Source organism: Eulemur rufifrons, chromosome 4 (assembly GCF_041146395.1).
Source record: "Eulemur rufifrons isolate Redbay chromosome 4, OSU_ERuf_1, whole genome shotgun sequence".
Taxonomy (NCBI): domain Eukaryota; kingdom Metazoa; phylum Chordata; class Mammalia; order Primates; family Lemuridae; genus Eulemur; species Eulemur rufifrons.
Genome location: NC_090986.1, coordinates 39755861 through 39779847, shown reverse-complemented (window position 1 = coordinate 39779847; position 23987 = coordinate 39755861). Strand labels below are relative to the sequence as shown.

Here is a 23987-nt window from a genome sequence, read left to right as displayed (position 1 = left end):
GCTTTGACAGATTTGCCGGCTGAAGGAGTCACTCACAGCATGAGACCTTCCAAAGGCAACTTCCAAGGGGCTGCCCAGAAAATGAAGAGGACAAAGGGACTCTTGGGGAGAGGGGCTCAGAGAAAGGGCTAGCGGGTCTAGGTGATGTCACTCAGCAGTGTGGCAAGAGTTCCTATGCTAGAGAATTCTGAAAGGCAGCAGCAGGTTAGGGTCCTTTATAACCTCCCAAAGTTGGATAATCTGGGTGTAAAAGTATCCATAACACAAAATCAACTGTGGGGTCATGAGAAGAATACCAACATTCTCTAGGAGATCTGATACAGTAGGGAGAGCTTCCGGCAGGGCACTCAGGGACCAGGTTCCAAAAGAAGTGTGGGACTTGAGGAGAGGAGAGAAATTACACAATGCTAGGTTTTCAAGCCCAGGGTGATTTTAAGCATAGGGATGCCACCAGTCAATAGAAGAAATAGGAACAGAATATAGGTCTTAAGAAGCTGTGCTTTGTTTTGAGCAGGTAGAGTCTGGGACACTGGAAGGATGTATTTGTGGAGGTGATTCCCAAGCAATGAGAAATGGCTGAGTAGGGGAGATGTTGCTCAGATAAAAAGCTGGTGCCAGAGATCTGGATTTGGGAATGGACCCAGGAATTTAAAATGTGGTATCTTCAGAGTGAAGATACCTCTGGGGAAAATATCAAATGAGAAGAGAATGAAAATTGAACCTTGATGTGTGTCTACACATCAGGTGGTGGAGGAGGAACCAGAAAAATGAGACCATAACTACTGCAGTTACATGGTAAAGGTGGGGTGTAAGGAGGGGTAGGTAGGGTGGAGGTAGGAGGCAGGGTGGATGGATGGATTCCACCATCCCAAACCAACCCATCCCTCCAAGTCTGGCATGAATCTTACTTCCTCCACACAGCTTTCTCAGACCAATGACTTTTTTTTTTTCTTTCTTTTTTTTTTGTCATCTGGAATCAGAAAGCTTATTGTCTATAATTCTCCCTTAGCAATTAATTGTGCATTACCTTGAAATATCACTCACTTTTGTGTTATACTCATCAACTAGACGGCATCATCTTATAACTCTTTGAGTCATCAAGTAAATTTATCCATAGTAATTGTTCTATAAATATATATCTGTTGGTTGATTTTAATGTTATCTACAAGGCAATGAATTTTCCTCAACCATTATCTAATTTTTCTCTTTGTAGTTGGGCCTTATTATGTGTGCTTAGGTTATAATGACTGTTTAAACCTCTCTCTCTCTCTTTTCTTCTTCTCTCTCTCTCTGTTACTCTTTCGTTCTGTCTCTTTCTCTTTCTAAAACAATTGTTGAGCTCTTGCTATACACTAAGCAAGAAACTTTGCTAGATGCCAGGAGTATAGAGAGGGTAGGACCCAGTCTCTATTTCAGGAAACTCAGAGTTTACCAGGGAGTCATTTCAAGCCAGGATCATTAAACATGAAGACTGGCCCTGACTGAAAGTGGGTCCTTGGGGATATGATAAACACAGAGGTAGAGATAGCCACACAAGATGTGGGGGCATGGAGAGGGAGGCAATAGAATATGCATTTGGGGTGCAGCAGGCTCAAAGGAGGCAATGCCAGAGGTAAACCTTAAAGAATGAGTGTAAGCAAGCCAGGTGCAGAGGGGAAGTGGGATGGAGCCATTCCAGGCAGAAAGGGGAGGAGAAGCAAAGTTCCAGTGCCAGAGAGCATGGGGTGTGTGTGTGTGCATTTGTATGTGTAGGACTATGGGCTTCCTATCTCTGGGGAATTCTCTGCATTTATCCTGTATCAGTTATGCTTAATGGGAGCAGGAAATTCACTAACTCCAAATCTGATGTCATGTGGAAAAATGTCTTTTAGTATAAGACACTATGGATAGACATCCACGGGTAATTTGCGGTAAGCTTAAGTACAATTTCAGAATATCATGTTTCTATTTTAAGAGTTAATGCTGTGCTGTTATGTAATTTGCGCTCTGACCATGTGATAGAGATTTGAAATATATACAAGAGAAAGTGCAAGTGTCATCAGTGTAGAAAATTACTAGAAGGGCAGAGCCAGTGAATGTTTCCCCCTTCCCACTTCTTTTGTTTTAAGATCTGTCCAAAAGCATGATAGATGTGTCAGCAATCACTGGTGTATGTCTTCAATTTTCAAGATCTTAAACTCTTTCTCATCTTTGAGATGGTACCACTTTGAAAGAGTGGTACTGTTTACCAGACATGAGCCAATAGAGGGGACGGTAGGTGCTGTCAGGAGAAATGTTCACGTGCATCCCAAGGACATATGGAAATAAAAGTATTTTCTTCTGATTTCCCAACCCACTATTGAATCTTGGCATTCTATTTATGATACATTGAAATGCTTCTGCCTATGTATGTAGGTGACTTAGAGATTCAGTGGTTAAATGGAATGTAGAACTAATTTAGAAAATTCATGGAAGCCAAATTAAAGTATTTGCTTAACAGACAATATGAATGTTTATGAATGTTGTCAATTATTCTGATTTAGGAACATCAATGAAGGCACCATCACCACTACCACCAAAAAACCAATCTGCTTTTTACTGGAATCACTTTCATAGATAGAGAAGAAAATAAATAATATTTGATAAAATTAAAATAGTAGAAACATACCTATGGAAATTACCATATACATATTTCCTAAATACCATCATAATCTCTCATTGTTTCAACCTCTTCTGCTTCAGAGGTTTTCACTTCCAGTTGGCTGATTGGTAGAGTTGGAGGGGGAAAAAAAAATCCTGATTGAGACGCGAGTTGCCATGACAACCTTGCACTACAGTTATATTTTTCTGTCTGTAACTATAAATGGTAAAATGTAACCTTTCTAATTATGCTGCAACAGTTTTAACTCTGTTGGTACCAGATCCTCTACAAAGTTTGATAGCACTCTAAATAAAAACAACACATTTCATTTTTTATCTCAACAAAAATCTTTATATTAACTGGAATCTCTTGTAAAAATTAAGAATCTATGACACTCAGTAAAATGTCAAAGTATAATGATTTTAAAATCTTACCTGAATGCCTAGGTTACCCATTCTAAACATTAAAAATAACTAAAACATTAACCCAAGTCAAGGTTTATTATTTTAAAAAAGTGATATTTGAACAGAAACAAGGAGAAACCTAATTTAGAATGTGTAAATGAAGATTTTAAACTTTAGCAATGAATTGCTTTTTTTCCAGTCCTTTGGGGACAACCTAGACAGTCCCTGATCTCATAACACTAGTTTTAAATAACTCATACATTTGGACAACAAATAAAAAGCATTCCTGTTTTGTCCAATCCAGATTCCCTCCTTCCCTCCCGCCCTTGGAGCCCCTATTGCCTCTGCCAAGGGAGCTCCTGGAAGTATCAGGAAACAGAGAAGCTCCAGGTTCAAAGGGAGAGGTGAGACAGAGCCATGAGAATCAGGATACCTAGGGCAAGTGCTCTGCCAAAAGCATCAGCCTGCCCTATCTATAAAAATCAAACAATTTGATTTAAAAATTATTTCACCATTTATTAGTATTGCTGGAAGTTCTATTAACTGGTGATTGTAAATCTCACCTCAATTAGAAGTATGAAAACTCTGACAGATTAAAGGGGCTGTCTCTGGCCATCCACATCTAAGTGTCAATTACATAAATCAGGTTTCTTTCCTGCTAAAAGTGGGCAGAATTGGTGCACACTGAGGGAATGGAGGTTTGCATCATGTAGGGAGGAGTGGAAAGTGGTTTTGGAGCAAAAGTACTGTGGGAGGCAGGGAGGTTGTGGTGTGGTGTGGTGTGAATGGTGGGGCACACTGTGGCATAGGGCCGGGGGAGGGCCCTGGGAGCCGGGGGTGGGGGATGTAAGGACCAACATTTTACTTAGGACTGTCCTCATAATCGGGAAACAGGGGGGTCCTTCTTTATCCTCTCATCTCTCTGTCTCCTCTCTCAGCTATATGCAAAATGTCGTATAAATATAATCACACACACTATACAGCCTCTTGAACCTTCATAATGCATGTGAGATTCATCCGTGCTGTTGCACGCGTCGATAGTTTATTCCTTTTTATTGTTGAGTCGTATTCCGCTGTGTGGATGTACACAGTTCATATATCCATTCACCAATTGAAGGACATTTGGGTTGTTTCCAAAGATGCTTTAAACATTCACATGAAGGTTTTCATGTGAACATATGTGCTCATTTCTTTTGAGTAGTAAATGCCTACAAGTGGCATTGCTGCTAGGTCACATGGTAAGGGCACGTTGAACTGTCAACACTGCCAAACTGCTTTCAAAGTGGCTGTATCATTTTGCATTCCCACCATGTATGAGAATTCTACTTGCTCCACTTCCATAATATTACTTAGCTTTTCAGTTTAAAATTATTTTAGCCATTCTAATAGGTGTGTAAGGTATCTCATCATGGTTTTAATTTGTATTTTCCTAGAGACTAATGACGCTGTACAGCTTTTCCTGTTTGTTTGTCATGTGTATATCTTCTTTGGGGAAGTATCTGTTAAATCTTTTGCCTATTTTTTTCCTACTGGTTTGTTTACTTATTGTTGAATTTTGAGAGTTTTTAAAAAATATGTTCTCATTACAAGTCCTTTGTCAGACATGTGAATTACAAATATTTTTTCAAGTGTGTGGCTTGTTTTTTAAAAAATTCTCTTAACAATGCATTTTTCAGAAGAAAAGTTGTTTTAATTTAATGAAATCCAATTTATCTAGTTTTGTTCAATAAATTTTGCATTTGGTGTCTTTGCCTAATCAATGACCACAAAGATTTTCTTCCATGTTTTCTTCTACAAGTTTTGTAGTTTCATGTTTTACATGTATGTAGATCTATGGTCCATTTGGGGTAGACTCCTGTTTAATGCTAAAAACTTTTATTTCATCTGGTAATAGACTATTCTTATGTCTTTGAGAAAATATCTAAAAACCAAAAGCTGCTATGACTTAAGCAATACTTAAAAATTTGTGTCTCTTTGTGTCTATTAACCAACTAAAGTTGATTTATGTTCTTATAGATCCAACCTAAATTAAAATTCTATTAACCACAACAGCATCTACTTACATTTGAAAAGTGCATTCATGAATGTCAAGGTACTTGTCCACAACAAGTTCAAGGGGCCTTGTGAAATTGGGGATTCCTTATAATGACTCAGCCCTCCCTCAGTTACTTAGTGGTTTGCTATCCACAGATCGAGGCCAGTCTCTTCCTTTTATAGATAAGCAAGAAGAGGTCCAGAAGGAATCAGTACTCTTTCCAGAGTCAAACAGAAAGTTGGTGGTCACACTAGTCTAGAACCAGGTCCCTGGAATTCTTGTCCAGCGCATACTCCATTCCTACGGTTTACTGAAATGGACACTAGCCACTAGGAAGTGAGACATCATCACAACAATCATTCTTTTGAACATGTGCCTTGCATTATATAAGTTCTTAAAAAGCATGAACCATACCTTTTCTAGTCTTTGAATGCCCAATTTTGTCTCACACACTGCTGTGTGTCCCAATATTGTAACTGGGGCAGTTGTGGAATAAGTGCTTAGCAGGCTATGGCTTCTTCCTTGAGCAAGGCAATATTTCAGAGCCATCTGTTTTTAAAAGACTTGCATTGAAAATACCTGGAAGAGAATTGGTTGGTTACAGTATGATATAGAGAAAAAGGTATGGGACTAGGTTTTCAATTTGCCCTGGGTCACACTTACTAGCACACTTACTAGGACCCAGGGCAAGTTACTTAACTTTTTGAGCCTCAGGGAATAATAATAATAATAACATACACTCCACAGGTTAGATGTATAGATTGAATAAAATAATATATGATGGGAGCTTGGAAAAGCTGGCATATTACTAAGACTCAATAATTACATAAGTTAGTTCCATTTCCTTTGCCATTGTTGGAATAACAATTCTATCTGTGGGATACAAGAGCTAAGCACAATGGAAAGTGAAAACGATACTCACAATTAAATATTAGAAACAATTATTCCTGGTTCAACCTAGACTTGTGCTGCAGTCACAGAAATGTTGTTCACAAAGTCAGACCCGAACCGAATTCACAGAGTCAAACCTATTATCCAGAAAAGCCATCATGAAAGGAAGTGATCTCTGCAGAGCACATGGAAATGAAGTAATGTAGGCAGCTTTCTTTACAGTGTTCTTTCTTTTAGCTCTGGCCTTTGAGCTACAATCTGCAAGTTCTCACACATTTCTTGTGAAAGCTGCCTTTTTACTCCTAAAGGCTTTTCTTTGCCATTATAGCCACTAATGTGGTGGTGCAGATCCTGCAAGGTATCGTGGGGTCAGGAAGGGCAGAGAGGAGAGCCGAGGTCAACTTATCCAAGCTTAAACATCACATATCGAAGCAGAATTCAATCAGGATCATTCCAATGAATGTCTCTTGTTTCCTTCTCTCCAAAACACTCCGGGCCACAGCTTCCTGCCTCGAGCTTGCATTTTAATCCCCCTGCTTGGCATCACATCATGCTCCTGGCACTGCATGAATGACTTCTCTCATTGCCCCCACCTCTGCCCCGCCCCAGGGCTTGAGTTCTGTCATCTGTGGCTGTCATTGCAGAGATGCAAATGAAAGCTCCTTTGAGGTAAATTGAAGTCAACATGGCATCGCCTGGCTCCTGGCCCAGCTGGGGTATAAATGCATCACCCTCGGAAATAAATATGGTCCTCTGCTTTTCTTGGCTTTCATAATAACCTCACACTCACCTTTTCTCTTCTGAGTACTCTCCAGGCCATCTCAGATCTACGTATACCCATCTCTGTTTCCTAGACTCACCCAAGCAATATTTACCCACCTCACTGAGGCCTTAGACATTCTCAAATTGAAGAAAGTTAGCATTTTATCAACACAAATCTGGCATAAGCAAAGCTTGGCACCGTCCCATTTCAGCTTTTTGCAATGCCCCTTTCCATCTTGTTCCCTCTCTCCTGCCTGCGCTCAGATGTCCAGTGCTCTGTCCAGCCCCATTATTATCCAAGACTGACCACCTCCTTCCCCCTTTCCCATGTCTCTGGAAGGAAGGCATATAATCAGCTGATCCACACAGACACACTAAAGACTCTATCACCTGACACAAAACAAGGGGATTTTTTCGAAAAAAAAGATAATGGTAATACAAACAAAATAATTTTTAACTGTAGAATCTGACATTAAACCAAGATGGTGAGATTATTTATGTAAATTGTTCTTCCAGAAATATTGTACAACACAATAACTCAGCTGTGCACCTGGCACCTAATAAGCGCTCTGTAGTGGAATCAACAGTGGAGTTCTCCTATGAGAAAGCTGCACAGATTTTGAAAGTTCCAGGTCCCTCATCAGTATTTGCTCCCCACCAAACAGAAATTTAACCAATCACTGGCTCCTTCATCCATTCAACACATCTTCATTGGACACCTAGGTCATGCACAATCCTAGTACTTGGAACGTAACTATCCTCTTAGGAGATTTCAGTCTAGCATGGAAACATAATATCATGTGTAATCCAGAATAGTGTGATATGTGCTGTGAATAGGATTGCTGTGGGAAAATGCAGGGATGTACCCACCACAGCTTTGGGTACCACTGAAGATAGTAATTCCTAAGCCAAAGTTTGAAGGGCAACAAGTGAGCATCCAGGTGAGAGGGGGAAGAGGATACTCCAGAGGGAAGAGAACATGGCAGGGTAGGTTTAGGAAGTACAAGTGTTTGGCAGCACTGTAGCATTGGGTTCATGTGGGATAAAAACAACAGCCAGAGCAAAGACATTTATTGAGCACTTCCCATGAGCCAGGCCATGCTCTAGGTGTTTGCATGCCCTCTTCTGGCTTCAATGCCACCATCAACATAGGAGCCAGGAGACCTACTGTGTCCGCTGCTCTGCTGCTCTACTGTTCCACTGCCCAACACCCAGAGCTCACCATCACACTCTGCCGAGGGGTCTTCAGGACTGATTCCATCATGTCTTCCCTCCCCGTGTCCATGGATCCCCATAGGAACCCCAGTCACCTCATTTCTTGTCACCTGGACCATCCCCACAGTACTCTGTACATCTTGAACCTGAGCCCACCTAATGTCACCATGAACTCTCAAACCCTTCCATCTGCCTCTCTGAGTATGTCAAGCATCATTGTCAAAGCCCTCTGCTCTTCAGCCTCCCCCTGAGTGGCCTCTTACCTTTCTGTTGGGCTCTTCTAGAGAACCTGCCTCCACAGCCTCCCTCTCAGTAAGGGCTGTTTTTCCCCAACCCAGCATATCACAGGGTCTGGAGGAAGGGTATGGGTCTTGTTTGGTCCTCATTGCCACCTCCTGTCAGTTTTAACTCCCTCTCCTCTAAAACCCCCCATCTCCTCTGAAGCCGTGCCATCACAAGCTTCTCTTCCTTGTTGGAGGCATCTGAAGGTTTCTGAGTCACCCACCTCGTTCTTTGAAGACTTTAGCACCAGGCTCATTGCCTTTCCCAAACCCCCTCCTGTCATAATGCTTGGTGATTCAAAATCCACGTGGAAGTGAAGGCCTGGCCTCTCACTTTCATGACCCCCTCTCCTGTGATCAGCCACCCATGGGACATGCCCTTGTAAATAACCACACACCCTACAAAATGACAAAATGCCAATGTCGAAGTTTTTCCTCTCTGATACTTGCTTTCTGTCTTTCTAGCTCCCTCCCTCCAGTCCTTTGCATCCAGTAATTCCTCAGCCCCGCCACAATCACCAGACCATTGATTCAACCATCTTTTCCATAATCCCTCACCCCTTTTATCTCCTTCTTCCTCTCTATACCCATCTCTGACCCCACAGTCCCTCATTGTAATCCCTTCCTCACACACCCCTTCCACTCCTTTGCCATCTCTCTGTTGCACTCACTTGGCTGGATTGTAAACTTAGTTAAGTCCAACTCTCTATCTCTTCTCTTCCTGCCCTCAAAATAGCTGAATATGGCAAGAGAAAACAAAGCCAAATAACCCGATTTTAATTCTATTAGTACTAACCTCAGCTGAGTCATTGGTGCTGCCCAAGCATCCCTTGAGAGACAGCACAGCGTGAGAAGGGCTTGTGGACTCATGTTTCCTAGTTTAGTTCCCTACTCTGCTCCTTACGAACTGGATCATCATGAGATATTTATTTTCACTTTCTGTGCCTCAGTCTTTTCATCTGTAAAATGGGAAGAAGAAGAATAATACTTATCTCTGGGATTGCAGTGAGGATTAACTTAGTTAATATCTGTAAAATGCTTAGAAAAGTTCCCAGCATGTAATAATCCCATATAACGGTGGGCTATTATTATCATCATATTTCATTTCCTGGGTCCACTTGCTCCCCTGTTCTCCTAGGAAACCATTTCATACTTTCTCTCTCTCTCTCTCCCTCTCTCTCATCTTCTGCTCCTGCTCACCCTCTCACTTCAAATTAACGATCTTGATTCCTATTTTACTGAGAAAATAGAAGTAAACAAAAGAGAACTTTCTCCACTCTGGATCAACTAACATATACCTCAGCTGTACTCGTCTAAGTTCCTTTCTCGCTTTTTCCTGTGAATGAGCCCTCTGCGCTGCTGTCCAACCACCCCACTTGTGCCTTAAGTCCTGTCACTTCTCAAGGACATCTGTCTAGCATCTGCCCCTCGCTCTTCTGCAGCAGTGATTCACTGGATCATTCCCATCATGATGTCTACATGCTGTAGTAACTTTCCTTGTCCCCTCGAGCTCCAGGTGGCTACACGTTTCTCTCTTCCCTCTTCACGGCCAAACACCAGCATCGATGCCTCTACTGCCTTCCTTCCCATTTCCTCCTAAATCCACTCCTATAATGTTTTATTTACCTCTGCTCCATCCAAACTGCTCTTATCAGGGTTACCAATGAGCACCATGTTGCCGAAACCATGGTAATTTCCTAGTCTTTGTTTTATTTAATTTAACAGTAGCATTTGGCATGGCCAATTACTGCTTCCTTGAAACACGCTTCTCACTTGGCTTCTAGGATACCACACCCTCCTATTTCTCTTGTCTTCTTGGCCACTCCTCCTCGACTCATTTGCTGTTTCCATCTCATATTCTTGACCTCTGAATATTGCAGGGCCAGAGGGTCCAACCCTTGGCCCTCTTTTCTTCTCTACTTACACTGACTCCCCTAGTGATCTCATCCAGTTTCAAGCATTAAATACCATCTCTAAGCTAATGATGCCCATTTTGTATGCCAGATTCTATCACTTCCTCCAGATCTTGGCTCAAATTTCACCTTACAGAGAGGCCTTCCTAGGCCATTCTAAATAAAATAGTGTTCCTATTCTATCAGTCTATATCCCCTTACTCTGTTTTATTTTTTGCATAGCCCTTTTCTTCTTCTGACATATCTTTGTTTGTATATTGAAAGCCTTTTGAGAACAGGGACATCATCCACCTTGCAGAGTGCCCTGCACATAGAAAGCCACCAACAAATGTTTGTTGAATAAAAGTACGGTCTCATTCAGTCCTGATAATACCCCAACAATCCTATTAGAAGGATTTTTACAGATGAAGAAACAGAATTGGGTTAAGCCATTACCACACAGCTGGCGGTTCAGACCACCTGACTCCAGACCACACACCACCTATCATGTTACAGAAGGCAGGGGATACATGGAGTCCAGATCAGAAGGTGCTTTTACTAGGTGCAGACCTTATCTTGAGGACACATACAGGACCACTGGGGTTGTAGTGGCGGGAGGGCTGAGAGGTGACATGCCCTTGGTAAAGTGCTCACTCCATCCAAAATATGCATGTAATTGCCCATCTCCAGTTCTTAGGTCATTAAATCTTGCCAGCTCGGAGACTACTTTGGTGACTCATTGGGAAATTTAGGCTGACAGTATATACATACGCTCTGCCAGCATCAAACTGGCCTGTGCTGACAATATTTAAGTCAGATTTAGTTAAGGGCTTCAAATCAAACTTTAACTTGAGGCCTCTGAAATTAAAAACCATTCTTGCTGTTTCCATAGCAGCCTGATAGTTGACATAATCCCTAAAGGAGCTTATATGTTAATGCCCAAGAACCACTTACAATGCTCATGTATTGCTGACTCAAAATACCATGACTTGCGCTAGATACGCTAGCGAAACATTAAGCTATTTATTTAAAGAACATATTGTAGTTCACACTATAGTGAAAGAGGCTGGGGTTTCCAAAAGTCTGATTTAATTATCTTTTAAAATACTCATATTTTAAATATTTGACTTCTTTAGGATTTAATGCTCTGTGGATTCTGACCTTTTGCACATGGGGTTGTAAGATGCAAGAGGTACTTCCATGTAGGCAATAAATGAATTTGATTAATAGATGCTAAAAATTACCATGTTTCCATGGTAAAAGGAACTACTATTTTCTGTTTTAAAGGGAACCAGTTTTTCACCCTCCAATACCTCCGAAGCCCAGTTCTCCTGTTTCTTCTCCTAATCACCTGAGGCAGGATAATAGGTAAGACCTAGTACTCCAGAATATCTTGCCAAAATGAAATTCAAGAGAAATGAAAGTAAATGAATTGTGACTTGCTTTGTGGAAAGCATGGATATGTTTTGTGTGGACATTCACTAAAGAAGCACTTGCAGAGCTTTTTCTAATTTATTTGCCAATGCATATGTGTATTTACATTTTCCCTTGAATACTGATGACTATTACTAGTCTTAAGAAATAAACCTTCAAGATAGAAAGGGAACGATATTCATGTTCAGAAAGTGTTCACAGGCTTCTTATATACTAGCTCCTAATATATAAATATAAAATATATGTGTATTTGGCATATATATTATATATAAAGTATAAATATGTACCTATTAAACAGTATATATATTTGGTTTGTATTTACTGCAAGTTAAGTTTACCATTGAAAGCTACATATTCTGATGAAAGATGTTCTTGAAACTTTGTGTTACCACTCAAATCCTCACTTATGTTAGAAATGTCTTTGGGTAGTTCTTTCATCTTTTATTTAGTTACAAAATTTGTGATGTGTTTCAAAACTATCATAAATTTTGAAAAAATGTTCTAATTAACTTGTCTACAAATCAGGAAAAACAGACTTGCTTTTCGGCTTTGAATCTGTGTCATTCTATAATTAATACTTAGAAACAAATTCAAAGATCTGCAAATCTTTCCATGAGTTCTTGTTGCACTGTTTAATAATATATTTTGAAACATTTTTCAGGATATGCATCCCACATTTCCATTATTATGGTGAGATTAAAAAATGGTATCTCAGTGAAGACTGACTCCATTAGATCTTCTTGATTGCCTGCCTTTGATTTTTTTTGTATTTTTGCTTTTTGATGGTGATTTTTTGACACCACGTAAGACACAATCATAGCACTATTCTGCAATAAGACACAATTATAGATAGAACTATTCTTTAGTAGACGCAATCATAGAAATATTTCTCAGTAAGAGAGGAACTTCAACTACAAAGTGCTGACTGGGCAGCAGAAGTATGTAGCGTTAGGTGTTCATCTCCTTGGTTAAAACTCCAGGTCTGAATTTCTATTCAGTGAAACGTCACAGGATCTGTGAAATTTTGTCCTTAGGATGTGAGGATAATTTTTTTTAATGAGTCAAGAGAATATTTCTTCACTGAACTAATTAAAAATATAGATCGGATTTATAACTTATTTGTACAATGGTTATAATTATCTCTTAAAATAGCTTCTCAAGTTTTTTATCTTACATTATTTTTCCCTTAACTCTTATAGAATTAAGCAATTAAATATTACTTGAATAGAATTTTTAAGGGGCTAAAATTAATTGGCCTTAGTACACCTAAATTCTAATCTAAAATCAGTTACACTAGAGTTGTAAGTTTGTTTAGATTTAAAAGAAAGGAAATTTCATAGGAATTGGTCTAATCCATTTTTACTACTCTAATTTCTTTCTTCCACCAATGATCTGAAAAATAAAATTGGGACAACTTGCCTGTTTTTAAAACCCTGATTACTTTAATCACAGCAAGATGATTTTAATGAAAGAATATGAAAGGAAAGTGTTTCCTATGTAATTAACACATGTCCTCAGGAGTACAAAAAATAGCTGAATATAGCTTCTTGAGAACAAGCAAGAATGTATAAGTAGGTCAACCAGATACTTAGAGAAAGAGCAAAGAAAAGCCTTGTATCATAAATTGTGACAGAACCTAACATAGTAAAATTTAATTCTGTCAGCTCAGTGTGGTCATTCTCAATGTGGTAGGTGAACTTGAAATGCAGACTTACTTCCCATCTTATCTGAGCAAATGTGTTTCTTGATAGTATTCAAATGGGATAAATCCAAGAGAAAAATTATTCCTTTGATGCCTAATAACAAAAAAAGATTCTTATATTTAAAAATATTATCACTTCTAATAAAGATAAATATGAAAATACTTTATTGATGAATGGAGGCCAATAAAACCCCACATGAACATGTTTAGAACAGATATTTCTAGACACATCCAGTGGTTTAAAATATATGAAAAGAGAAATAGATGAAATTAAAAAATGAGTATATTGGACTCTTTAGAATTTCAAATAGGAGGTGGTTGGATTCCAGCCAAACAAAGAGTGAAAGTTTGTTATCTCAAGTAGTGGTAGAGTTCCAACACAGACCGATCTTTTTGAACATAAATGTTTTCTTATAAATTTAAATTGAACAGAGAAGTGTTTTCTTACCTAATGGACATTATCTTTAACTTTGAAAATACAGGCAGATATGTCCCCCTAAACCAGGCGTATACACAGAAACCCACAGATCTGCTGAAAGAAACATAAGGTATGATGCAGTGGTCTCTATCTATGTAATTGTAGATATGCAATATGCAATGATAAAGTATGCGTTATTAAAATGCTTTAAAAATATAAAACATTAATAAAGTAGATAAAATCAATTTTCCAGCTGACTTCAATACGGTGGATAATAAATGTTTGTATAAGTACTTATAGAATTCTGTTTCTTTTATTTCTATCCGAAGCTTTACATTAAGAAAACAACCAAAATTGTCTGAATATGATAACAGTATGAGATCAAACCTCTTTAAGGAAAGACAGTTTGTTCTCCTCTTTGTTTCCAGCACCTCCAGCTAGATCTATGACATAGTTGGTGTGGATGTATAAATGAAGAGGTGGAAGTACAGTTGTTTAGTTGAACTTGTGTTACAAAAGCTTTGCCTAGTGGTGACTGTACAAAGTCATGTCTACCTCCTCCGGTAGCATCAGGAAGAGTCACATAAACTGTGTTGATGTCGTTGGGTAAGGTGACATTCCCCAAATATCTGGTTTCCCCATGAGAGTCCTGATTTACACCTGTTGTCTTGCATATCCTATCTCATCTAGTATTTGTTCTGGTTATATCTTTTTTTTTCTTTTTAGAAAAAAATACTATTTTTGAAAATAGTTTTTAAACAATATTATTTTATAGGTCTATCAATTGATAAACCAATTTTTTAGTCAAAAGATTTCTTTGACTAAAAAAATTTTTTGGAAGTTCAAAACATATATACTTTTTTGTGTTTTTATATTATCCCCTTTGACTTTCAGAGGAGTCCCAGTTCAAAAGACACATCACACAAATTCTTTACCTTTGGGGAGAATCATGTTTCCCTTGTACATGGGAACTTAAGGCCCAACTCTCAGCGTTTCCCAAATTGTGTGCCATGTGCCACAGGGTTCAATGGTCCGGTACGTTTAGGAAACAAAAATAGAGTTCTCTGCCACAGGACTTTTCACAACCTTCAGTGTACTTATGTGGATTCCCAATTACCAAAAGTAGGTTACATTTTCTAAACTTACTTAACTATAATATCCTTTCTTTGTGGAACCTTATTAACCTTCTATGAGACATTGTTTGTGAAACACAGTTATTAATTACAGGAAAGCTATAAAAATTTCCCTAATTATTCCTATTCATGATCCAGGGAGATTGGCATGGATCAGGTGCTTTCACCTGTCCCATGGCATTAGAAGACAGATATTTTCATACCTTTAGAGGGACTAATTAATTGTCTGGATCTGTTGCTTAATGCTCTTTGGCTCCAGTAGAAAAACTTCCAAACTCACTTCTATGTTTACTTGTGCAATTAACTGGATTTTCTTTTCCATGTCCTTTTTTTAAGCATAAACTTGGGAGCTGCCAATACAAATCCTTAGGGGAAAATGTAGTCATTTCAGTGAGCACTAGATGGCAGAGCCAACACCCAGGTGCAGTGAAAAAGTGTGTGTGTGTGTGTGTGTGTGTGTGTGTTTCTGTTAATGGGGGATGCACATGTCTCCGTGTGCCATGAGCTGAAAGAATAGAACCATTTTGTTATTCTGCTAAACTCAATAATTCCTGAACGACATCTGGACTATCACTTTGTCCACTGAAAATAGATGAGAAATATCAGCGCCTTCAAAGATAGCTGTACTGTCATTGACCTATGTTCTTTTCTCATTGTTTGAAGGAGTCAGGATCTTGACAACATCGTCAAAGTGGCCACTTCACTTCAGAAAACCGACAAGGGGTGAGATCTCAGAGCTTTTGAGCTTGTTTTTTTCTTCTCTTTGTGTCTGAAAAATGCTGAACAGGTACCTTTGAAAGTTCCAATATGAACAAAACCACAGTGCTCTTTGTTGTATATAATTTAAAGGAAGGTAAGTGCCCCTGAATAGTGAATGGTATTGACGTTTCTAGACACTCTTCTTCTGTTGCTGCCTCCTCTGGAGGAGGAGTGAAGGATGAGGTCATTCATCCCAGTAACCTCAGCTGTCAAGCCTCATTCCAGGTCTCCAGTCCTGTATTTATGTCTCCCATCTATCTCCCAGCACCCTACTCGGAATGCCCAAGGCCATATTCAAATATTCAACTTCCATCCCAAATGTGCTATTTCCTGGTTTCTTCTCTGTTGTTTCATTCCTGCAGGCTCATCTTTTTGGAATCATTCTTTCTTTCTTTTTTTTTTTTTTTTAATTTTTTTTGTAGAGGCAGGTTCTTGCTATGTTGCCCAGGCTGGTCTCCAACTCCTGGCCTCAAGTGATCCTCCCACCTCAGCCTCCCAAGTAACTGAGATTACAGGCATGAGCTACCATGCCTGGTCCTTGGAATCATTCTTGATTCTTCCATCTCTCTCCTCCTCCATGTAGGAACAGGCATGTATGAACTGAAGGTCTAAAATTCCCCTCAAGCCCATGTGGCCTCCCCTTCAAACCCTCATTGACTCCTGCATAGTTGATTAGAGTAGCTATCCAGATTTACTTAGACCCCTCAGTCTTTCCTTCTGCTAAACCATTACTGCCCATCAATGCCAGAATTTTTTTCCCTAAGATTCTGCTCAATCACTGTACCAGCTTCCTACTGCCCATTCAATTACATATAACCTCATTCAAGGGCCTTGCTAATCTGGCTCTAGCCTAACATTCCAGAGTTATTTCCTACTTCACCCATATATTTATCCTACATTCAATATCAAATTAAACCACTTCCTTTCTAAAATTTCCAGATACTCTGCTTTTATTTATGCCACATGGCAGTCTTTTCCAGCCCCTAGCCCACCATATCAATCCATCCAAGTCCTATCTCTTTTTTAAGATCCAGATCAAATATCACCTCCTTTGTCAGTCTTCCCTGAGTGATCCAGTGAAATGTGACTTCTGCCTCTCTAAGCTATAGGAGCCCTACGACTCATATTTTATAATACTGAATCATATTTGGATTTGTTTTATGTTATTTGTATATATCATCCTTCATCTCTGTAATCTCTCAGGGCAGATATTTTGTATGATTCACTATTCTCAGTGTCTGACATGATGCTTTGTGCAAAGTAGGTGTTCATATAATAAATTATGGTAAAATAATTATTTTATTTATACTTGAAAATACTCGAACACCTCGAGTATTAATATTCCATCATTTAAATCCAGAGCCCACAAAAATATTCCTTGTTTAATGGAATTATACTGCTGAGAATATTACTACAGATTGCAGTCTCTGTCAAAAGAATGAAGAGAAGAAACACAAGTGAAACTTGGCTTTTCTGTGCAAATTCATAAACGAAATAGGAGCTCTGAATCCAGTCCAAGACTGGAGAAAGTCTCCTGAATGTTTCATTTCCATTTCTTCTTTTATCTAAGTGCCTGCCTCTCTAATTTTATTGACTTATTTTTGTTGGAGGTAAAATTTTGTTTTCAATGGGGATTGTACGGTTTTCTGGTGGGTGATTGGGATGTCTAGGGGAAAGATAGGTGAATGACGCTGAAGGGAAATTATGGTTTGGTGTAAATCAAACAGAAGCAATGAGAGGTGCAGTGAGTTTAACTTTCCTGTCCCCATTCCCTAGCCACAAGGCACAAATTCCACAGCCAGGTATATTCATCACAAAGAGAAGTTACGGCTTGACAGGGACCGGGGAAAATGTCTGCTGCATTGACATAGTCATCACAGAGTATGGTTGCTGTGGGCCATCCACAGGGACTAGAAATAGCTTTATTTATCTGAGCTGCTCTTTGTGAAATGGAGTGTTACTGCTATCTGATCAAGAGCATTTAATTTGTTACAAATGCAGTGGTGAAACTTAATATCCAAAGCTTTCATCAATTTAAAGACATTTTGAAAGCTCAGGTTCTTTATTTGGAACACAGTATCCATTTTTTAAATTTACCACAGAGTATCTTCTCGTGATTTATGTTAATTTTCTTGTGATAAACATGAGCAACCCCTAAACCTGATAATCTCATCATCGTGACTCATGCCAGTCAGAAAGGTCTGGGGCTAAAATTTACAGGATTCTTGGGTTTGTTCTTTCCCTTGGGGACTTGAACAGATTCTCAGCCTCAGAGTTGGAAGGTAGAATTTCAAGCAAGAAACAATAATGGGCCACTGTGTCAAGGGACTGGGTAGTGTTTGTCCCACACAAGGATAGAGCATTAATCAATTTTTTGTCAGAGGCAGCGACTTTTGTATTTCAGTGTTTATTCTCAGTCTTCAATCCTACCATTGAACCAAGTGGATTCCTCTATGTGATGGCTGTGAATTTAAAATATTTTTAGGGTCTCCGAGAGGACTGCGATCAGCAGCTCTTCTGGCCATAATATTGTGCCAGGCATCTTTAAGCACATAAATGACTCAGTGACTATATCTCTCTAAGGCTAAATCAAAGTCTTGGTGTTTCTAAATGCAGTTAAAAAATAAATATAGCAAGCATTTATTAAATGAAAAATTTAGTATTGACAGGGCACTATTTATTATAATATCCAAAACTCATTGAGAATTTGTAACTTGCCAGGCATCATGCTAAGCACTTTATATTCATTAGCCTATTGATTCTTTTCTGAGGTGGGTAAGATTAGTATTCTCATTTTACAGATGGGAAAATTGAGTCATCAGGGGTTTAGATAACTTGCTCAGGGTCACCAATGAATAAGTGGTGAATCCTGGATTGGACTCCAGGTGTTCTTGACCTGGGAGCCTGAATATGTAACTACTGAGTTACTGGGTCTTACAGCCTCCTGGTCAACACAGGTGACTCAGGAAGAAAGTGGAACGCTGAGAAAGCTTGGAAAACATATGACTCTAGAGCACGAAGAAGGGAGCACCAAGATTTGTGAACAGACAAGCTGGATGAGGAAGACAAGAGAAAAAGGGGTAGGGGGTGTGGACAGAGAAATTGGGGAGAGGACATGCTGTGAAAGGGACCAGGAGGAAAGCACCAAGAGCACTTTTGCAAAACTTCCACCCCACCATACCTGCTGCCTCCTTGGGGGAGAAAGCTGAACCCATGTGGTTTAAGTAAAATTCTTGAACCCAGGGGTTAGCTTTAATAGGTTGCTCCTGAAGAAGCAGGCAGAAAGGGCTTTGCAGTTCTCAAATGTGGAAACAAGCTAGCAAATTTAGCTGACCTGAAAATGAGGTAGGAGTAGAATTCAAAAAAGAAGCCAGGCTGACTGAAGAACAAATATTGTCCAGTAGCTACTTTGTGCAAGTACATTGCACAAGGCCATAGTCAGTGTACTGATATTTGTTGATTCAATTAAAAATGTATATTCATCATCTACTGTATGAAAGACACTATAGTAAAAACTGAAGAGGATCCAATGTAAAATACAGATCTAAATTTTAAGTGGTATAAATGTGTGTGTGTGTGTGTGTAGGGACAGGGGCATTGGCATGAGACAAGTGTGCAATGGCTATAATGCAAAGTGTAGTGACAGAACTTCCATAAAGAATGTGCAGAAAAACCAAATGCTGCAGGGCTCCAAAAATGGAGGGATTATAATCAGTTGGAGGATTAGAAAAGGCTTCTTGGAGAAAGTGGTATTAAAGGAGAACCTTGAAGGATAATCAAGATTTTCACAGATTATCGGCCGGGCGCGGTGGCTCACGCCTGTAATCCTAGCACTCTGGGAGGCCGAGGCGGGTGGATTGCTCAAGGTCAGGAGTTCGAGACCAGCCTGAGCGAGACCCCGTCTCTACTAAAAATGGAAAGACATTATATGGACAACTAAAAATCTATATAGAAAAAATTAGCCGGGCATAGTGGCGCATGCCTGTAGTCCCAGCTACTCGGGAGGCTGAGGCAGTAGGATCGCTTAAGCCGAGGAGTCTGAGGTTGCTGTGAGCTAAGCTGACGCCACGGCACTCACTCTAGCCTGGGCAACAAAGTGAGACTCTGTCTCAACAAAAAAAAAAAAAAAAAAAAAAAAAGATTTTCACAGATTATAAAGGTGGGACATGTGTTGTATTTCAGAGAACTCAGAGTTATTTTAAGGTGAATTTACCCCTTGACTCTGGGCAGGCTTTTACTAATGTGAGATTTTTTTTCTCTTCGAAAAGTGAAGAATTGGATAATCTCATCAAAATGAACAAAAGCTTGAATAGGTAAGATTTTTAAATGTCTATTTTTGGCTTTATTACTGAACTGCAAATTATGACTTCTTATGTATTTTCAGTCTTTGAGCATAAGGACCCACATACCAGGCTAGTCAAAAGTATCCTACAGATCTTGAATAAAAAGCTTACAGAAATCACCATCATTTCATTATTATTATGAATGATTATTAAAGCATAAAAATACTAATATTAAAGTGTCTTTGATTTATTAAGGTAGTTATATAAATAACCACAGTTCTCTTCCTGAAATATTAATTCACTAATATGTAAGCAGAGTTTGGTTTGATCACTGAATAGTACTTTTAGTTTAACCATTCAAAAAAATTTATTATCTCAGTTAACATTATCTCCTTATTTTGAATCATTTATAATTGCATAACTTGAAATTTGCAAGAGAAAAAAATGAATAATCGATGCTTGTGTGAGAGGTGTGTCTCTCACAGAGAGATGTTAGCTATCTCTCTGTTTCTTTTACACTAGCCTACCAAATGGGCGGGAACCAAAGAGAAGGAAAAGACAAAGCAAATGTCAAATGGATTAATTGATCTGAGGATCACAAGATGTGTTTTTCATACCCTGTTCTGACAATAATGGTCACTTAAACTTGTTGCTTTTCAGTTCGTTCATCTACAAAGAGGGGAGGTATTAGTTCAGGAGTTGCAGACTCCATGGCCTCGTAAGGCCAGGCAGGTGTGAGTGAAGGAGGCTGATTCTATGGAACAGGTGCTGGGAGAACTGGGCTAAAAAAGGAGAGGAGATGCCCTTTCTAAATCACTTGGCTGCTTCTCAGCTCCAGCTGAGTGTTTCCACTGAACCCAATTTGCAGGACATTTTCAGCAGATCCTGAAAATCCAGCTTTCTATGTGTCATGGCCATCTTTGTAAACACTGGCTCGCATTAAAAATAGAAATGCTCCCTGAACCCAAACAACACAGCTATGGACCTATTGTGGCTTGCAGATCCCCAGTTTATATATTTTATTATTTTATTTTCTCTAAGGTCCACTGCAATTTAAACTTTGAGTCTGTGAAAAGACCTATTTGGAATAAAGCCAATGTCAAGCATTGTTGCTCGTCTTTCCCAGCCAGCTTTTATTTCCTGTCTTAGATGTGAACTGGTCTATGTTCTTATAGAGTTAAGCATCTTTTATTCCTACTGACAAGGTTTTTTTTTTTAATTAATACATTTAAAGAAATCAAGGTCTTGACGGTATCTTCAGAGCAAATCTGAAGGCAGAGGAAACAGCAAAAAGGTAAGTGCATCTTTCCCTAATCTGAAAATCTTGTCTCTCAGATTGCTTATCTTATTTCTTTAGACATTAGCTGCAAGGGAGTTGTATGCTCTGACATGGAAATGTACTAGCAAATGTACAATGCTCTCAGTATTGTACATTTAGTTCAGATGTAATTGCCCAGAGGGATTTCTGCTCTTCTATTCAATAAGAATAAATAAGCAATTCATGAGGAATGTTTATTGTACCTGACCTTTCAAGATATCACACAATTTTATTTCAATATGCAGTCTTTTATTTGAATTTCTTTGTGTTTTCAGAGCCAAAAGCCTTGAAAGCCTCATCTATGTGAATACCCGGACAGACAAAGATGGCAAAGAGTAAGATTTTATTAAGACAGGTCACTTTGATTGAATCCTAGACTGTATACTATTTTCTGGGGGAGACCTTCTGCTCAGGACAAGGGTCAGGCAGGCTGGTAGCACAGGCCTCGGATCAGGGTCAGGAAATGGTGCTGGCTCTGCCACCAACATCAATCTGGGTGACCTGGGCACATCACTTACCTTCTGTTTCCTCATCCCATAAAATGAAGGGTATGACCTAAATGATCTCCAAGTTCCCTTTATATATAAAATTTAAAGAAATACAACTAGCTGTTACACTTAGTGGACAGTGGGCTGGTTTATGAGCTAAATACATTTATAAGACGTTTAGGTGCTGGGAACATAGCCCCTTACCACTGAAGTCTTTAGCATGTACTAAGGCACTGTTCAGTTGAAATCTGGGTTGGGTCACTGCGCATGTGTATCTCTTCATATGTATTTGTAAATATCTTAAGGCCATGCTTTTATTTATTTTGTATCATAAAATGAATTAATTAGTGATTAGTAACTGAACTGATAGCATTTAAGAGATTAACTTATAGTTCTAGCCTAATGCTGATATACTAGAAAATTGAATTCCATTACTATATTATTTTTCTTGTTGAAAGAAACCAAAGTCTTGACAGTTTCATTAAAGAAAATTCCAGAATAGTCAAGAATGGCAAAGGGTAAAGATTTATGAGATCTCTACTATTTTTTCCCCCAGATTTGCTGTTTACTTTGGGTTTAGTTAGTCATTAAATTTGCCTTTCAAACATGAGAATTATTTCTATTGTCACAGTTATTTTTAAAAACCATTTATCTGTGCCAATCTGTGCCCAGAATGGTATTCTAGCTTTCCAAGTCAATCTTGGCAGATTCATTCTCAATCGTTTCTGATGCAGAACACTTAACAAAGTCTATATAATGAAAAATGTTGGCAGTAACCATCACACATACATTGAATGCTTATTAACAACATATGATTATTATGTAAACATGCCAACATACTACAGGTGATTTTTTTTCCAAATATAGAATAGATGAAGGTAGAAAATAATCAATTCACTGTACATGGCTATATGAGCTTTACAGCAATAGATGAAATTTCAGGTATTTTAAAAAATGGAGTTTGGAGAGTTCCACAGAAGTGGTGGACAATGGGAAAAGTAGGATGAGCATCAAAAGTAGATCATTTTGTGGGCTAGGAAAAAGGAGAAAAGAGAAGCGATTTGTAATCTGGGATAGCTTGCTAGCAACCGGGCGTCGATGCAGGGATAACTGATCTTGTTGGTGTGGTAGGGAAAGAGTCCTAGTTCTTTTTCCTTCTTCCCTCCCTCCCTTCATTCTTTCTTATATTGAAAGAACTTAAAGTGTCAACAGTCTTATCACAGTGAAATCAGAGACAGATGAAAATGGAAAAGTGTAACAGTTGGAAAATTGTGGAATTTAGAGGGATTAGCTTTTATATTGTCTCATAATTTTTAGTCACTGGCATGTGAAAATTTTATTCCATTTGCTCTGTTTATGTAAAGTACTGGAGGTATAATAGTAATTTTGACTTTTTCAAGGTAACTTCAGACCTTTTAATAAGTACACCCTTGACCTTTTTAGGTGAAATGGTCTAAATCCTCAAAGTATTTAAACTTAAAATGTTGATCAATTGATTTCTACCCCTGATGTGAATGATAGTTAAATAAGATAGTATCGCAACATATATATTAAAGTCAGCCTCCTCCCAAACCACACTCAAGAAAATAAAAGCTGAGACCTAGTGAAAACTTTTACTTTTAAATTGATTCAATCATAACTGAGTAATGGTTGGTATCTTAGTATCAAGCTGTCTCTTTGGCATTTTGCATGATGAATAGAGCCACTTGAATTAAATATTTCCAAGGACTTCTGATCCTTTAGGCACCGATAACATCTTCTGTTGTGGAAAATCTGTCGTTGTCATAAAAGATTCTGAATATATCATCGAGTTGCTCTTCCTTCACTCTCTTTCTCTCTCTCTCTCCCTTGCTCTGTCTTTTTTTTTTTTTCCAATGTTATAAAAGAACCCAAGGTCTTGGAAGTCTTAATAAAGTTAATCAAAGGACTTACAAAAATGAGAAGGGGTAAGTAAATCTCCTACTTTGATGGGGCTCTGTTTTTTCAGGTTACCTTTTTACACCTCATAAGAAATGGGAACACTAAGGTGCTCACACAGTAGTAATATTCTTTGGGGGTTGGGGGATTGGGGGTGGGTAAACTCACAACTAATGGACATGGTGAGCATTGTAGGGGTAAAAGGGCATGTCTCAAATCATGGTTTAGGTGTGGCAAAGTCGTAACATGTAACCAAACTGTTTGTACCCCCATAATATCCTGGAAAAAAAAAAAGAAATGGGAGTGAATTCTTGCACTGTTTAGACCCATCAGAGATAGTAGGTGAAAAGAATATGATGAGTGCTATTTCCGTAGGAACACATATTGGTGCTGCAATTGAAGTAGGTGCAGGAAAACCTGTTACATAATCTCTTA

At 38.8% G+C, this 23987-nt stretch overlaps 1 protein-coding gene across 4 annotated transcripts in view; it reads left to right on the top strand.

Annotated features, from left to right (window-relative positions):
- Positions 1-23987, top strand: part of SCEL (sciellin) — a 162631-nt gene that overhangs the window by 99136 nt on the left and 39508 nt on the right. For 3 of the 4 annotated variants that reach the window (XM_069467136.1, XM_069467133.1, XM_069467134.1), the window contains 7 exons: positions 11388-11468; positions 13719-13784; positions 15451-15510; positions 19815-19859; positions 21064-21123; positions 21423-21482; positions 23522-23581. In XM_069467136.1, the coding sequence (XP_069323237.1) occupies positions 11388-11468; positions 13719-13784; positions 15451-15510; positions 19815-19859; positions 21064-21123; positions 21423-21482; positions 23522-23581 (432 nt within the window). The remainder of the gene's footprint in view (positions 1-11387; positions 11469-13718; positions 13785-15450; positions 15511-19814; positions 19860-21063; positions 21124-21422; positions 21483-23521; positions 23582-23987) is intronic. The other variant, XM_069467135.1, reaches the window with a different exon arrangement.